Raw genomic sequence first — 17,102 nt, forward strand, 5'->3', positions numbered from 1 at the left:
GTACTAATTTGCAGAAGGATCAAATGTTAACAAGAACACAAAAATTAAATTAAACTAGCATTTGAAATCTTCAGGTTTTTGGTTCTCTGGAATTAAAGGCATTAAAAAGCCAAACTGTAATTAGATGTCTCCACGGTTCTCCAGCAAAAAGGATAGGGCTTTTGGGGAAATAAATTTAACAACCAATTCAAAAGGTTTTAATTAACAATTAGCATGCAACTCAAGACTTTCTTATGTAGGTTTGAGAAGTCACCTCTATTTTGTTGAAATGATTCTTGTTTAAATCAGGCAGTGATACAGTAAGTTTGCTACCAGTTTACAACGTATTTTCAGATTCAAGATACTTTTACCCATAAGTAAACAGATTTAAATATGTATGTATTAGTCTTTGTCTAGGAATATAAATAGATGAATGAAGTCTTAATTCACTAGAATGTTTATTTAACACATTGGAGTTTTAGCAGTCTCATTTTCTACTGTTTCTTGAACGGACACATATACCACATTATAAACTTTAAAGCTGAGAAAAGGAGATTAACAAGATCATCACTGGTTTCGTATTCTTCCTGTGGCTTTTAACTGTAATCCAATACCATCCCAATACCATCTAGAATATGTTAACAACAGGCAATTCTTCCTTTAAGAATTGCTCAGGACAAAGGCTTTAGTTTGGCAGATCACCAATGATTATTAGCCTACAGCTACACAGGAACTCTGATTCCGTTGCTGACTGGCCAAATCCTTGAGTCTTAAAATTACTTGTTTATATAACATAAAGAAAACTGTGTGTTAGCTCTCTCTTAGTCTTTTACTGGTCAGGAGATTCACAACAGATTTCTAGCAATGTACTTTGATAATCTCTGTACTTTATCCAAAAGACCTGCATTTCCCAAAATGAGAAGCTTGATGTATAAAGTTCACCTCTTGATTTCTGATTCCAATTTTTAATCTAAAAGTTTAGATTCCTAAACTATCCTTATCTAGTCTTTATATCCTAAGATGAATACTTGCTCAGGCAGCTAATATTGTTAAACTAGGTTTTCAAATAATATTAAACATACAGATCTGAATCAGATTTCCCTGGTATTTGTTTCAAATCCTTAAGCCACAAACACTTCAATTAATTTATTTTTAATTCAGCAATTAATGACAAATGTAAACAAATTCCTGTGAAATAAGAAATGTACAAGGAAAATTAGTCTATTTTTTCCATGTTCGTGTTTACAGTGAATATAGAAAAAAACAATTGAATCATGACAAGTATGTTGAATTGTTGATAGTTATAAACGGAAAGAGACATTTTTAAAATCTGCACTTCTATTTTTCTTGAGAAAGTTTAAAACTAGTCTATTGAATGAGGCGGCCATCTGGTGACGGAAAAGAGCACTACAGGCACTATTTTGCATGAACTGAACGTCATAAATATTCTATGCAAACCAACTGAACCACAAAAAATTCAGCAGCGCTGTCCAACAGAAACATAATAGAAGTCGCATGTGTAATTTAAAAATTTCTAATCGCCTCTTTTAAAAAGTAAAATTTTAATAACGCATTTTTATTTAACCCGATATATCAAAAATAATACTGAGTCTTCAAAATACAATGTGTATTTTATAGTACACTTCAATTCAAGTGTTCAAGAGCCACGTGTGGCTGTGGCTAGTGGCTCCCATATTGGGACAGGCAGATCTAGAAAATGAAATGACAGCTACAGTTCCTTTGATTTTCCTTTTACTGAATGCATTCATTTCTCAGCCCTTCTGCTCACCCTTTTAAAAAAAAAGTTCCTCCCTGTCCCTCTTTAAGTTCTACTTTATTTTATAAATATGTTTTGCCTCCTGAACATTTTGGAGTATTTAAAGGACCCTCCAGAGCCGGTCCAAGAACAGTAAGAAGACCCTTGGAGGGTCCATCTCCTCTCTAGAGGCACCAGGGCATTTGCCTGCCTGCTCCGTCCTTCTATTCTGCTCGTTCCGCGCTCTGCAGCTTAGGCGGTGGTCAGCTACATTCTTGGGGCTCCGAGGCCACGCCAGGGCCGGGAGCGGGAGGGGGGATCGGAACGTGTCCTGGCTGTCTGGTCGCCTTATGACATCACAGCGACATGACTTTTAAGGTTCCAGTTCAGCAAGGCTCCGGCCTTCCAGGCCCCGAAGGTTAAAGGCTTTCAATGGGAGAGAGCCGGGACTGGAGGAAGCCACACGACTAGGTCTCTGCCATCATGCCCACAACTCGTTGCCTCCGGTCCGGTCCTCCGATCCTGCGACAGCAGGCGAAAAGATGCGCGCGAGCACAATGACACCCGCGAGCAATAAGCTCCCCGCCATTTCCCAGCAGCACCAGCGGGGTCTTCCGGGTGGACCCCTACCTCTGCTGATTGGCTGGAGGTTGCCGCCACGTGATCCAGAAACGGATTCGGCCGCTGCTTTTCCCACCCCTTGATGTCCCCCTCCCCACTCCAAGGTCGCTGGAGGCGGAGGGCAGGTTTCCTAGGCAACCTCAGCTGGTCGCGTATACACACCAGGCCCTGGATTAGAGAGGGTGTCGTGCCTGCTGTTGCAAGAAAGGGATTAGGAAATCGGAGTGGACTCTGCTCTGTCTCGGATTGCCCTGGAATCCATCCTCTTTCTGGGATAAGGTGAGTGTGCCTCACCTTGTGGCCTTCGGGTGTCTTTGCTTCTCTCTCCTGCCACTCTGCCCACCCCGGAGAGGAAGATGGGAGAGAAGAAACACTGTGGTCAAAGGACCCCCCCCCCCCCCCCTCCGTAATGGTGCAATGGAGATGGTAATAATGAGACAGTTCCATGTCTTTATTGAAGGCCATCAGGGTGACCAGAGCAAAGGTTAAGAGAAGAATAAAAGAGAAGGTGGCTCACAGTCACCTGTGCAGCCTTTCCTGCAGACGTTAAGGTACAGAACTGAGAGAATCAAGTGCTTATTGGCCAAATTTGATACTGCTCACCTAGAGTCAGAAAGGTGTTTGTTTGGCCCATCAGTGCTAACAGGTGGATTCTGATCCCTTTATACCCAAGGGAGGAGACAATTTGACCATACAGGGCTTCTAGTTTGTAGAAAAGAAACTTGATTTTTCAGAATAATACCCTACCCAGCTCTCATGGCAGACAGAACATGGTGCTTTATACTCTAATTATTATACTCTGGTCTTGTATGGCAAATATTTACATATTATTATATTATATTCCAAGTTATACCATATAGGACCCTGTAGCATGACAATTAATTCAAGCCATTTAACAAACTTTTATGGAACACCAAGCAAGTGCCAGGCACAGTGATAGGTTCATTGACCCTGCCTTCGGTGAACATGTTACCTGGTAGGGAGGAAGGACCTGCAAGCATCACAGTAGAGTAGGACAGGTGCTATAAATAGAAAGTGTGCAGGCCTTAACAAGGAAGAGAACGATTATAATACTACCTGAGAGAATTGAAGTCTTCATACAGAAGACCCTTGATTTAAAATTTTAAGGATGTATGGAGTATGCCATAAAGTCAAGGGGAAAAGGCATTTTAGGAAAGGAAGACTGCATATGCCAAAATGCAGAAATGCCCCAGCCCATTCAGAGAACCATAGTTGTGGCCAGACTCTGAGGTGTTGGGAGTTTGTGGTTGATGAGCTTGACAAGCAGGCAGGGGTCAGATCATGGATACCATGAATACCTTCCAAGGAGAGTAGCCTAAATAGATTTACCTTTTGGGAGGTTGGCTGTTACAGTAGTGTAGAAGGTGGATTGGAGGGATGGATGTAGGACTGTAAGGAGAGCATCCAATTAAGGTGAAGTGATAAAGGCCTGAACTAACGCAGAGGCAAATATGATGGAGAGGAGGGGGAAAAGGATAGACATTTAAGAGGTATATTCAGAAGGATTTAACGAGCAAGTGAATATGGAAGAAAGACTAAAAGAGTGGTTAAGGATATGTCCCAGGGTTCTAATATGGATGATTACAAAGATGGTGCAATTTACCAAGAGAAAGCATACACTAGGAGAAGAAAGCTGGCTGGAAAATATGACTCCAGGTTTGAACTCACTGAATTTAAGATGCCTGTGACACATTCAGATGTAGCTTTCCATATTGGAAATTGGATTTGCACAGGAAGGAAGTTGCACAGCAAAAAGGAAGATAAAAATTAGTAATTTTCACCAAGAAGGAAACAGTTGATCAGAAAAGTAGATTTGAAATAACAAGTAGAGGGGCAAGTGGGTGGCTCAGTCGGTTAAGCATCTGACTTCGGCTCAGGTCATGATCTCGCAGTTCGTGAGTTCGCGCCCTGCTTGGGCTTCTCTCTCTCTCCGTGTCTCTCCCTGCCCTTCCCCTATCTGCATGCTCGCTCTCTCTCTCTCTCTCTCTCTCTCTGTCTCAAAATAAATAAATAAAAATTTAAAAAAATATAACAAGTAGAGAGAAGACACGGGGAAAATGTCAAACCAAAGAAGAAATCTTAAAGAAAGGAGTCATCAACATTGACAAACGCTATGTCAAGGTCAAGTTAAATTGAGAGCTGAAACATGGTAAGTGTCTTTGACAATTAGAAGATTATTGTTGACCTTGGCAAAAGAAATGGTTGTGGCCTGACATATCATCAGTCAGACTGTAGTGAGTTAAGAACTGAATGGAGGTAGTGAAGCATTGCTAATGACTACTCTATCTAGAAGTTTTTCAGCGAAAATATCTAAACCCAGCTACTCATAGAATACAAGATAGGAAGACTTTTTTTTTTTTAAGACAGGAATGATCTAACATTCATGTATGGAGGGAAAAGAAACTGCAGAGAAGAAAAGGTGGGAATAAATGAGGAGGAGGAAAATTTGACGGAATAGTATTCTGAAAGAGACTGACGAGGATGGGATCAGTACACACATTTTGGACAAGAGAAAGAATACTTTCACTAAGAGGGGAGTCAGGAAGGGAAAGAAATACATTTTTAGGAGGAAAAGAAATTTAAGGAATGTAAATCTGATGTCATCACTGTTCTCTGTGAAGACGGGAGACAAGATCATCTGCAGAGGAGGGGTGGGAGGGAGAACCTGAGAAGAGTGGCAGAAGTTTAGAATAGTCCCTATGTCATGAATCCCCCATCTGTATGTCTAGCCCTACTCTCACTAGGAGAGGAAGTCGAAGAGGAAGATATAAAATGTTGTTGAAGACGGAGGCAGCTGAAGTAGAGGCCATGCATTTGTAGTGACTTCAGCTCCGTGCTGGTTATATGAAATGTTTCAGCAGCACTTCACAGTGGAGAGGGAGAGGTGATTGGATCAATCTGAGATCGGAAGGGTGAAAGTTATAGAACCTCCTGGTGGCTCCTGGTTCCCTGAAGGAACTAGAGGAGACCTGTGGTCTCTTAGATGGTCAGGCCCTGAAAAGAACTTCCCCAAAGTGGAGGAGAGTGGGTACAAGCTGGCCAACAGGACACAACTCTTGATGAAATCAGAAGCTTCAGCTGGAAGCCTTGGGTCTACTAATGACTGGAGGAAGCATAGGAGGCTTATAAGTACCAGAGAGGTTCAGGCTCCTCATAATTCAGGTGCAGTTATTCAAATTATAGAATCGGAAGCTTTGTAATTAAATTTTGTTTTGCTAATTAATATTGGATTAGAACAGATTTTTTTCTAAATGAAGGCATTGATGAAAGAAAATAAGATGAAGTGGAAGGTAAGGCTGATATCCAAAATATACGTATTTTCTCTATCAAGAAAAAGTAGTCTCCTTGAATAAATAGAAGACTAATACTGTAAAGATGGAAGTTCTCTTTAAATCAAGCTTTACACTGGAATCTCAAAAACCCAAGTGAATTTTTAAACACTAAATACAAAATAAACATAAATTTTGTTTGGAAAAATAAATGAAAAAGTAGCCAAGAAATTTTTAAAAAAGAATATGATGGAAGTTAATATAAATCACAGTAATTAAAACAGGATAATACTATAGGAATAGATAGAGCTAAGGGAGAACACAGATTGGAAAGTTCCAAATTAGGCTCAAATATATGTGATAATTTAGTAAATAACAAAGGGAACAGTTAATTTCTTTTGGAATAGACATCTTGGACATGGACTAGATAACTGGAATTGCCATTTGGTGACTTTGGATGTACTGAGGACAGGCTTTTTCCTTGTGTGGTGGCGGGAAGGCAGGCTTTCCTTTAGTGTTCACAGACATTAAACCAGAATGTAAGGATTTCTTTACTGATGAGAAGGGGTGGTGGTACAAATCTCTCCTTTACTTAATATGGCATCTGAATAAGCCTAGGGAGGGAAGACTGTGGCCCACATCTATGGATGGGCCTCTGATAGAGTACCTAATCCTCTCAAAGTTGTTCCTTGCTAAGTGCTCCATTGCCTGGCTGCTCCTGCAGCCTATGCTGTAATATATGGGGGGGGGGGGGGGGGGGGGGGGCAAGAATGGGTTAAAGAGACAGTTGCAAGGAAAGATCGGTATCACCTTCAATATGGATCCATCATCTAACTACTTCTCACCATCCCCACTACCTCCACCCCACCACAACCACCATCCTCTCTCTCATGTTATTACAAGTGTTTCTTAACTGGTCTCCTTGCTTCTACCGTAGACACCTACAGTCTATTTTCAACAGAGTAGATCGGGTGATCCTTTCCAAAACTTAAGACAGCTCATATTACTCTCCCCCCAAAAATCCTCATAGAGATTTCCATCTTACTCATAATACTAAAATGTAAAATCTTCACAAGGGCCTACAAATCACAAGACAGCACATGATCTGTCCCTGCAATACCTTTCTGATGTCACATCCTACCTGTCTCTATTTCACTAGCTGTGTTCCAGCCATATCATTTTCCTTGATATTTTGCAAACATGCCAACTATTCTTTCATCCTGTTCTTTTTTTTTACATGTGTTCTTCCCTCTGCATGGATGCATTTTCCCCAGATTTCCTCATAGCTCACACTCCCTCATTTCCTTCACCTCTTTGTCCAGATGCTACCTTACTAGAGAAGTCTTTTCTTTCCTCCACCCCCTATCATTTTCTGACTGGTAGATATTAGTTCCTCAACACAAATGTTAATGAATAAGTGATGAATTAGTAGAGATTCCAGTGTATTAGAAAAATTTTCTGGCTCTTATTTTTCTTTGTGATGCTAGCTGGGGCCCCTCCCCTTCTCAACTCAGCATGGTCAGACTGTGTCTCCAGTTTACAAAGCCTGAGTACAAATACAGACTCTGATATAAATCTCAAAGTCTTTTGATTTGGTTCCCTTGGATGGCTTACAGCCACCATCTTCCCAATCACTGCTGGTCTGAGTTTGGGGAATTTTTTCGGATAGTTTTATAAAACTTCTTTCCTTGGTACATTGAATTTTGGGCTGGTTTATACCAATGGGCTTTTCTCTCAGACTCATGCCATCTACTTCATTTTCATTCAAAAGATGCTTTGCTAATAAAATACTCAAGAATAAACTAACCAAAGAGGTGAAAGACCTGTACTCTGAAAACTATGAAACACTGATGAAATAAATTGAAGATGACAGAAAGAAATGGAAAGATATTCCATGCTTATGGATTGTTAAATCCATTAATATTGTTAAAATGCTTATACTACCCAAAGCAATCTACACATTTAATGCAATCTCTACCAACATACCAACAGCATTTTTTGCAGAACTAGAACCAAAAATCCTAAAATTTATATGGAACTACAAAAGACCCCAAATAGCCAAAGCAGCCTTGAAAAAGAAAATCAAAACTGGAGGTATCACAATTCTGACTTCAAGTTATATTACAAAGCTGTAGCAATCAAAACAGTATGGTACAGATACAAAAATAGACACATAGATCAATGGAACAGAATAAAAACTCCAGGAATAAGCCCACAATTATATGGTCAATCTTCAACAAAGGAGGCAAGAATATGCAATGGGAAAAAGTCTCTTCAACAAATGGTTTGGGAAAACTGGACAGCTACATGCAAAAGAATGAAATTGGACCACTTTCTTACACCATACATAAAAATAAACTCAAAATGGATTAAAAAACTAAATGTGAGACCTGAAACAATAAAAATCCTAGTTGAGAGCACAGGCAGTAATTTCTCTGACACTGATCATAGTAACATCTTTCTAGATGTGTCTTCTGGGGCAAGGGAAACAAAAGCAAAAATAAACTATTGGGACTACATCAAAATAAAAAGCTTCTGCACAGCAAAAGAAACAATCAACAAAACTAAAAGAGAACCTACTGAATGGGAGAAGATACTTGCTAGTGACATATCTGATAAGGGGTTAATATCTAAAATATTAACACACAAAAAACCCACAAATAACCCAATTAAAAAATGGGCAGAAGACATGAACAGACATTTCTCCAAAGAAGAAATACAAGGTGGCCAAAAGGCACATGAAAAGATGCTCAATATCACTCACCATCAGGGAAATGTAAATCAAAACCACAATGAGATCACTTCACACCTATCAGAATGGCTAAAATCAGAAACTCAAGAAATAATAAGTGTCAGCGAGGATGTGGAAAAAAAGGAATCCTCATGCAGTGTTGGTGGGAATGTAAACCAGTGCAGCCACTGTGGAAAACAGTAGGGAGGTTCTTCAAAAAATTAAAAATAGAACTACACTGTGATACAGTAGTTGCACTACTGGATATTTACCCAAAGAATTGGAAAACACTAATTTTAAGGGATATATGCACCCTTGTGTTTATTGCAACATTATTTACAATAGCCAAACTGTGGAAGCAGCCCAAGTGTGCACTGATAGAAGGGAAGGATGGATAAAGAAGAGGTGATATGTATATATATATATATATATATATATATATATATATATATATATATATGGAACATTTTTCCGCCATAAAGAAGAACAAAATCTTGCCATTTGCAACAACATGGATGAATAGAGAGAGTATAAAATGCTAAGAGAAATAGCTAGTCTGAGAAAGACAAATGCCATGTGATTTCACTCGTGTGGAATTTAAGGAACAAAGGAAAAGAGAGAGATAGACCAGAAAACAGACTCCTTTTTTTTGTTTTTAAGTTTATTTATTTATTTTGAGAGAGACAGAGTGCGAGCAACCAAGGGAGGGGCAGAGAGAGAGGGAGAGAAGTAATCCCAAGCAGGCTCTGCACTATCAGGACAGAGCCCAATGTGGGGACTTGAATTCACAAACCGTGAGATCATGACCTGAGCCAAAACCAAGAGTTGGATGCTTAACCAACTGAGACATCCAGGTGCCCCACAAAACAGATTCTTAACTAGAGAGAACAAATGGATGGTTACCAGATGGGAGGTGGGTGGGGTTATGGGTGAAATAGGTCAAAGGGATTAAGAATACACTTATCACGATGAACACCGTGTAATGTATAGAGTGTTGAAGTACTACGTTGTGCACCTGAAACTAATATATCACTGTACATTAACAATATTGGAATTTAAATAAAAACAATAACAGCAACAAAATACCTTTTTGAACATCTCTGACAATCAATGCCCCTTTCCTAGCATTGTTACACATTCCTTTCTTATTTTCACATTTCCCTAGTCATTTTAGTGGGATTTAGGGAGGGAAGGTTGGTAAATACATGGACTCAAGTCACCAACTCATTTTTCTTAAAATTTAAATTTATGTACATGTATATAATTATGATTGAATGAATGAAAGTAGACATATACTTTTAAAATACATATTTAAGGGGCGCCTGGGTGGCGCAGTCGGTTAAGCGTCCGACTTCAGCCAGGTCACGATCTCGCGGTCGGTGAGTTCGAGCCCCGCGTCAGGCTCTGGGCTGATGGCTCGGAGCCTGGAGCCTGTTTCCGATTCTGTGTCTCCCTCTCTCTCTGCCCCTCCCCCGTTCATGCTCTGTCTCTCTCTGTCCCAAAAATAAAAAAAAAGTAAAAAAAATACATATTTAAGTAAAATTTTGTTCTAAGTATAACATCTGTATAGATATCACACAATATCTTAGGTATCTAAATTTAATTTCTCAAAGTGAATGTGTTCCTTTAATCAGCATGCAGATCACAAAACACATCTTCATCAGCACTCCAGAGCCCTTCTTTGCCTCCTCCTAGTCACCCACCCCTGAAAGGTAACCACTATCTGGGACTGCTGCTAAAACCATTGATTGGTTTGCTTTCAAATTTTATATGAACAGAGCCACATATTATGAACCTCACTGTGTTTGTGTGTCTTCCTTTGCTCAATATTGTGCTTGTGGGAATCATCCATGTTGTATACAACAATAGTTTCTTTCTCATTCCACCTCTAGGTATAAACTCAGACTAAATGTGCACTAATGTCTCTTATGATAAAAATGTTCAGAGAAGCACCATTTAACTCCAAATTGGAGACAGTCCGAAAGTCTACTAACAGAATGAATAAATGGTTTATTATAGTCTTATTTTTGAAAGTAAGTTTATGTATTCTTACTTTTGAAACATGCTTTTGAAAAGTTTTTTTTTTCTTTTCCAGTTTTGCCTAGATCTATCCCCGTCCAACCTCTCACGCCTATTATATGTAAAGATAGACATACTCAGTTGTTAATATTAGTTACCTTGCACGCAGCTTTCACCTGCATGTTAACAACTCATGTTAACCACTTTGTATGTTTATATGTTTTATCCTTTCATAATCATACACACATGCATAACTACATATACATATATATGTATATTTATATACATATACATACGTATACATATACACAGACATATACACATATACATACATATACACACACAGACATACACACATGCATAACTGCGGGGGAATTAGTGTAAAAAGTGGGATCATGATATATATCATATCTACATTTTTGCTTTGTCATATCATCATATTAAAACCTAGACTCCTATATTTTAAAAACAGTATGTGTCTAGAATAATATAATGGATATATTAAAAATTACAAAAAAAACTGAGTTAAATTTTATTGTAGCTATTAGATATTAAGCAGTTCATATCATCTAAAATGAAAACACTGGCTCATTCATTTTAATAAATATTTATTCCCATGCCAGGTATGTCACTAATTCCTGAGGTTTCTTTTCTTCCCTAGTACACTTAGAGAGCTATGTTCAGTTTGGGACACAACAGTGTAATAGGAAGGATAAACTGGAGCCTGTTCGAAGGAGAGAAACAGGGATATCTCTAGTGAGAGAACTAAAAGACATGAGCTGGGGAGTGAGGTAAAGTTGTAGATGAGAGATGACTGTGTTCGTCAAGTATGGAAGAAAAATACTTGTTTTATTTGAACCCAGGAGGTAGAATAACAGTGGAGTGGAGTTATGGACAGACAGAATTAAATTCAAAATAAAAAAGAACTTTCTAACAGAAAGTTTTAGAGATGGAATGGACAGTCTTGGGGCCCAGACAGATACTTGGTATTACACTGTGTGAAAATTTCAGGCCACATGTGGGTGGTTTCACTTCAGTAGCTTTAAGATCCCTTTCAGGGGCGCCTGGGTGCTCAGTTGGTTGAACATCTGACTTCGGCTCAGGTCATGATCTCACGGTCTGTGAGTTCGAGCCCCACCTCGGGCTCTGTGCTGACAGCTCAGAGCCTGGAGCCTGCTTTGGATTCTGTGTCTCCCTCTCTCTCTGCCCCTCCCCTGCTCATGTTCTGTCTCTCTCTGTCTCAAAAATAAATAAAAACATTAAAAAAAATTTTTTTTAAAAAGAGCCCTTTCAACTTGGAATGACATGACTCTAGAATTTATTTATTTCAACTTTTCACTTTCCTTAACAGGTATATTATGACCTTTATTTTTAATGGAAGATGATTGAATGTGAAAACCTAAACCAAGAAGAAATAATTAAGGAACTGGTGAGTCAAAGCCAAATTTATTTTCAACTCCATTTGCAAGAATGTTAAGTGAACATTTTTATACTCCTTTCTGGAGCTTATACTCCTTTCTGGTCTACCCCATGACCTTTGGAAACAGAGAAAAACCATTACATGGTATGACTTTCCTTCTTGTAAAAGTCAAAAATGGCATTGGTGCAATTGGCAATTTATAATTTCTAATGGCAAAAAAATTTTCTTTTAATAGGTAATAACCCAATTTCTTTTTTGAAACAGTGTTTATGCAATGGTTTGTCTTACGAGATGGTTGGACAAGAAGGATCAGATATTTCAGAACTGGAGATGTTTTTCTCAGGGTATCCCCGTATAGTTGGATTATCATTATTTCCTAATCTAACGAGTCTCACCATTGTTGCTCAAGATATAAAGGAAATATCAGGACTAGAAACTTGTTTACAGCTTAAAGAACTTTGGATTGCCGAATGCTGCATAGAGGTAAGCGTAAACACAACCTTATGTGAAGTATTTTATGCTGAATTCTTTGGCTTTGGGAAAAAAAATTCCTTGAAATACATGCATGAGTCATAAATCAAAACAGATGAATGGGGGCAGGGCATACATGATGAATTACAATAAAACCCTTCACCCTGTAAAACAAAACAAACTAAACAGATAAATGGGTAAAATACAGAAATAGATTTCTACAAAGGAGAAAATAGAAATAAAGACATAGAAATAATAGACATATTCTACTTTTTAGTAATCAGATCAGATCAAATAATGCCCAGTATTGCTTAGTAGTAAATTGGTCCACTTGGTCAGTATTGGTTGTATGAAAATTGTAACATCTGTATTGAAAAGCAATACTGCAAAATGTATCATGAGTCAAGGAAAGGTGCATACCTTTTGAGTCAGAAATCCCTTGTTCTAAGATCTTATCCTAGAGGAGTAATTCAACAGCAGAAAACAACGGTATGCATGAAGTTATTTGTTATAGCACTATTTATAATATTTAAAAATGTGAAACGAATATTCTGCACGTAAAGGTATTTTTAAGAAAATTATTATAAACTTCATGAGGCTGCACCTTGGTGGCCCAGTCAGTTGAGTGTCCAACTTTGGCTCGGGTCATGGTCTCACAGGCTGAGGGAGAGAGTGTTAAGCAGGCTTCATCCTCAGCATGGAGCCCAATTGATGCAGGGCTCTAGCTCACAACCCTGGGATCATGACCTGAGCCAAAATCAACTGAGCCACCCAAGCACCCCTGTATTTTTTTCTTTTATAATGTTTAGTTCATTTTGCTGGCTACAGGTTTTTCAATAAAGTGTGATTTTTAAAAGAAAATGTGCTTATAATCTACTCTATTAAAAGGATTGATTCTAAAACAGAAGTTAACACTATTCAGTCTCTTTTTTTTTTTTTTACAGAAAATTGGAGGTCTTCAAGAATGTAGAAATTTAGAAAAATTGTATTTATATTTTAATAAAATTTCCAAGATAGAAAATTTAGAGAAATTATTCAGATTGGAAGTTCTTTGGCTGAACCACAATACAATTAAAAATATTGAGGTAAGATAATTTCAGTCATTTATATGTAAAGTCAATTGTTCCTGTGGAGTTTTAACCACAATGTCCTAAATAATATAATGGTTAGGGACCAGAATATTCGTGACTAGTTTAATAATTGTTAAGAAAAACTAACATGTATATAGTGTTTTATAATGTGTAGAAACTTCATATACATCGTTTTCTTTGTTCCTCCCACCAAGCCTGGGAGGTAAGGTATTATTTCTTCTTCAAAGGTTAAAAAAAATAGAGATTTAGAGAAATTATATGTAACTTGCCAAGGATTATAAACACACTCTGTGTGATGTGTTTTTCTTCTTACTCATCATCTTCTTTTCCTCTCCACTCCTGTCCCCCTTCTCTCCTCCTCCAATAATTCTCTCCATATTCCAGGGAAACAAAGATGGGTTCACTGAGACACCTACTTAGCTTCTGTGTTTGTGAGGTACACAGTAACCAGTGCTCAGAACACTTGGAGAACCAACCAGATAGATCAGATCATTTATAAGTATATATTTTACTAATTTCTTCTAAATTCTATATTGTCTAAATTTTTAGGGCTTGCAAACTTTGAAGAATTTAAATGACCTCAACCTTGCTGGAAATCTAATAAGCAGCATTGGTATGTACTGTTTCATTTGGAATATGAGCTAATGCTACAATAATTTTTTATCAGTATGAAAAGTACATTCTTAGATTTCGTTTTTAGACTCTTGTATGATAGTTTGCAAGGCATTTCTAAATCTGTGATTACAGGATGTGAAAATATTACCCACTAACCAGTTATTACTAACTCTACAATGTTATTGTTAGTCTTACTTATATGCAAGCCATGATGATCATATATAACTAAAAAATATTATAGGATATGAGCAGGAGGTAAAATAAGAAATTTGATTTTTCTTTCATCTTGTTTTTTAAATTAAAGGTCGATGTCTTGATCCCAATGAACAACTGGAAAGATTAAACCTTTCTGGTAACCAAATATGTTCTTTCAAGGTATGTTTAAGTGGAACAGTCTACTTTTATTTACCAACCTAGATCATGAATTTTTAATATTCAGAAAATGTACTAAATAGTTCCCTTTTAAGGAACAACTTAATTATTTTGGACTACCCAATACTCTTGGAAATTTTACAGGCAGCTGATTAAGTTAGCCATACTGATCTGACACTTTTAAATCTAACACTATTTACTTGCCTTTGTTTTCCTCTGATCTTTCTGGCTGCACCTCTTCAGTTTACTGGTGTTTCTTCTCCTGGATCTAAAAAATGGACTCTTCCAGGTTAGGCCCAGGATCTTTTCTCATTGCTATCTATGTTCATTCTCTAAATAATCTCATCATATCTTATGACTTTAAATAGCTTTTATTCATTTATTACTCCTAAATTTCTACTTTCTCTAACAGCTATCTCTATTTCTACTTTCCCTAATGACTCCCCAGAACTACAGACATCTCCTATCCTAACTCAAACTGATTTCCCCTCCAATGAACCATCTTCTCCTGTAGCTTTCTCTACCTCTCTAAATGGCATCTCCATTTTCCTAATAACTTAAGCCACAACCCTTAGAGTCATTGTTTTTTACTCCTCTTATTTCTTCATAACCCATATCCAGTCCATCAGCAAATTCTATTGGCTCTATTCAGAATATGTCCAGTCTGACCATTTTTTACCACCTGTATCTCTACTAACCCGGTTCAAGACACCATCAGCTCTAACCTGCATTTGGGGTTGGGGGGGAAAGCCTCCTAACAGGTCCCCTTGTGTTTACCCTTTCACTACTTGCTCCTTCAAAAAATATGTGAGATCAAATAATTCTTCCACTCAAAACTCACTCTTGCTTCTCCCACACTGTGTCTCTGACGATGCTGCTCCCAGTTTCCCTTTTGTTTATTCCATTTCAGCTGCTCTGGTCTCCTTACTGGTCCTTGAATATAGCTATCACTGTCACCTTAGGGCCTTTGCACTTGCTGGGGTATTCTTCCCTCAAATATCTTCATGGCTCATCTCCTCATTTCTTTCAGGATTGTGTTAAGATGTTATGTTCTTAGTGACCTCTTTCCTGCCCAATTTAGGTAAAATAACAGCAACCTTACTTCCCTCCCTAACCTGAAGCACTCTTATCACTCTCCCTGTGTTTTCTTCTTGGTGCTTATCCACATCCCTGACTAGAAAGAATACAAGCTCCCTGAGTGCAGGAAGCTTGCCTGTTTTGTTCACTGTATTTACAATGCTTAAAACAGTATTTGACATGTAAAATCTCAAAAAGCATTTGAATGGAAGAGAGGAAAGCAAAAACACTTAATGTTTATGGGATATAATATGGCTGAAAACATGGCATTTGTAATTTCGACGGTGTCAAATTGAAAGTGCGTATTCAAACACTTCCTCTAGACAGTAACGAAGAAAGATGAGTAAATTTACTATAGAAATAATTTTGAATGGATCATTATTAAAATACACATTCTTTTACTCAGAGAAGAATACAAGATGCCAAAAAGCTATAAGAATGAGGCAGAGTGTTATAAGCACTTTCACCAGAAATTTTAAAAACATAAAAAGTTTAAACAAAATTTTATTGGTCAGAGTCAAGAGGAAATAAATGGTATGAACACTAAGGGGTTGACAGAATTTCAGCAAGCATTAGAGGAGGATCTTCTACAAATACAGTGGGAGGGACTCTTGATCTCGGAGTCATGAGTTTGAGCCCCATGCTGGGCATAGAGATTACTAAAAATAAATAAAAATTAAAAATACATGCAGTGGGAGGTAAGCATTCTAAGGTGAGGAGAACATTATGCACGAAGACATGGAGGTAAGAAAATCAAGGGGTATATTTGAACAACATCAGCAGACGAGAGCAGAGGGAGCTACGAAAGATAAATTCAGAATCCTGTGGGAGGTCGTTTTAAGCTGACTAACGAGACATGAGGTGCTTAGGGAAAGAGCATTCCAGGCAAAGTGTGAAGGACCTAAACGGTGGAAAGAGCATGGCAAATTCAAGAAACTAGAAGTCTGTTGCTGGGACAGAGTGAGGGAGAGAATCATGAGTTGAGGCTGAAGAAGATAAACACACAGTGCTGTGAGGATAAGGTATTGTCCTACCAAGAAGCCATGTAGAAGTTTATCTTACTCTGGCTAGTGGAAAAGCCAGAAAAGTGTGGTGGTAAAGAGCATAGCTACATAGAAAGATCTGTCACTTCTAGCACTGCCACAAGCCACAGGCAGCATTGCACTGTGGTAATATAAAGTGCAAGCAAAATAATAATGTAAAGCTTTTATAATAATGACTAGCATACAGTAAGCACTCAATAGATATGCTATTTTATTATTACTACCATTTTAATTACATTAACCTATTCTATTTCAATCTCATCAAAAAATGAGGATACAAATTTGGATTGTAAAAATTTATTATATGGAATAAAACTTAAACAGTTCTCTAAAATAATGGCTATTTTTCAGAAAAACATTGAAACATGATTCACAGCAACTTTTACTATTCTCACATTAGGAATGTTCTCGAAACACTATTACCTTGAATTCTTATCTCTAACCTTTCCACCCACCCTAAAAAGATACTATCCTGGTGGTGATGGAATAACTTCTGCGCCACTTTCTGTCCATACCAGCTACCACAACCCTAACTTTTAGTGAGATTCTGTGCTTTTGTAGACTCCAGTGTCATCTGACTTTTGAGTGTAGGTGGGGGTTAGGGGAAGTTCCTGTGT

General features: G+C 37.9%; 1 protein-coding gene across 8 annotated transcripts in view; it reads left to right on the forward strand.

The window, feature by feature from the left end:
* Window positions 1-2,011: 2,011 nt before the first annotated feature.
* The window catches only part of LRRC9 (leucine rich repeat containing 9), a 118,754-nt gene continuing 103,663 nt past the window's right edge, over window positions 2,012-17,102 (forward strand). For 3 of the 8 annotated variants that reach the window (XR_008417210.1, XM_019451646.2, XM_019451647.2), the window contains exons 1-6: window positions 2,012-2,635; window positions 11,748-11,825; window positions 12,081-12,299; window positions 13,232-13,372; window positions 13,928-13,991; window positions 14,298-14,368. Coding sequence is in view for 7 of the 8 variants with exons in the window: in XM_019451646.2 (XP_019307191.2) it covers window positions 11,778-11,825; window positions 12,081-12,299; window positions 13,232-13,372; window positions 13,928-13,991; window positions 14,298-14,368 (543 nt within the window). In the remaining variant the exon portion in view is untranslated. The remainder of the gene's footprint in view (window positions 2,636-11,747; window positions 11,826-12,080; window positions 12,300-13,231; window positions 13,373-13,927; window positions 13,992-14,297; window positions 14,369-17,102) is intronic. The other 5 variants (XM_019451640.2, XM_019451643.2, XM_019451645.2 and 2 more) reach the window with 3 other exon arrangements.

The sequence above is a fragment of the Panthera pardus genome, unplaced genomic scaffold (assembly GCF_024362965.1).
Source record: "Panthera pardus isolate Hobbes unplaced genomic scaffold, ASM2436296v1 HiC_scaffold_24, whole genome shotgun sequence".
Classification (NCBI taxonomy): domain Eukaryota; kingdom Metazoa; phylum Chordata; class Mammalia; order Carnivora; family Felidae; genus Panthera; species Panthera pardus.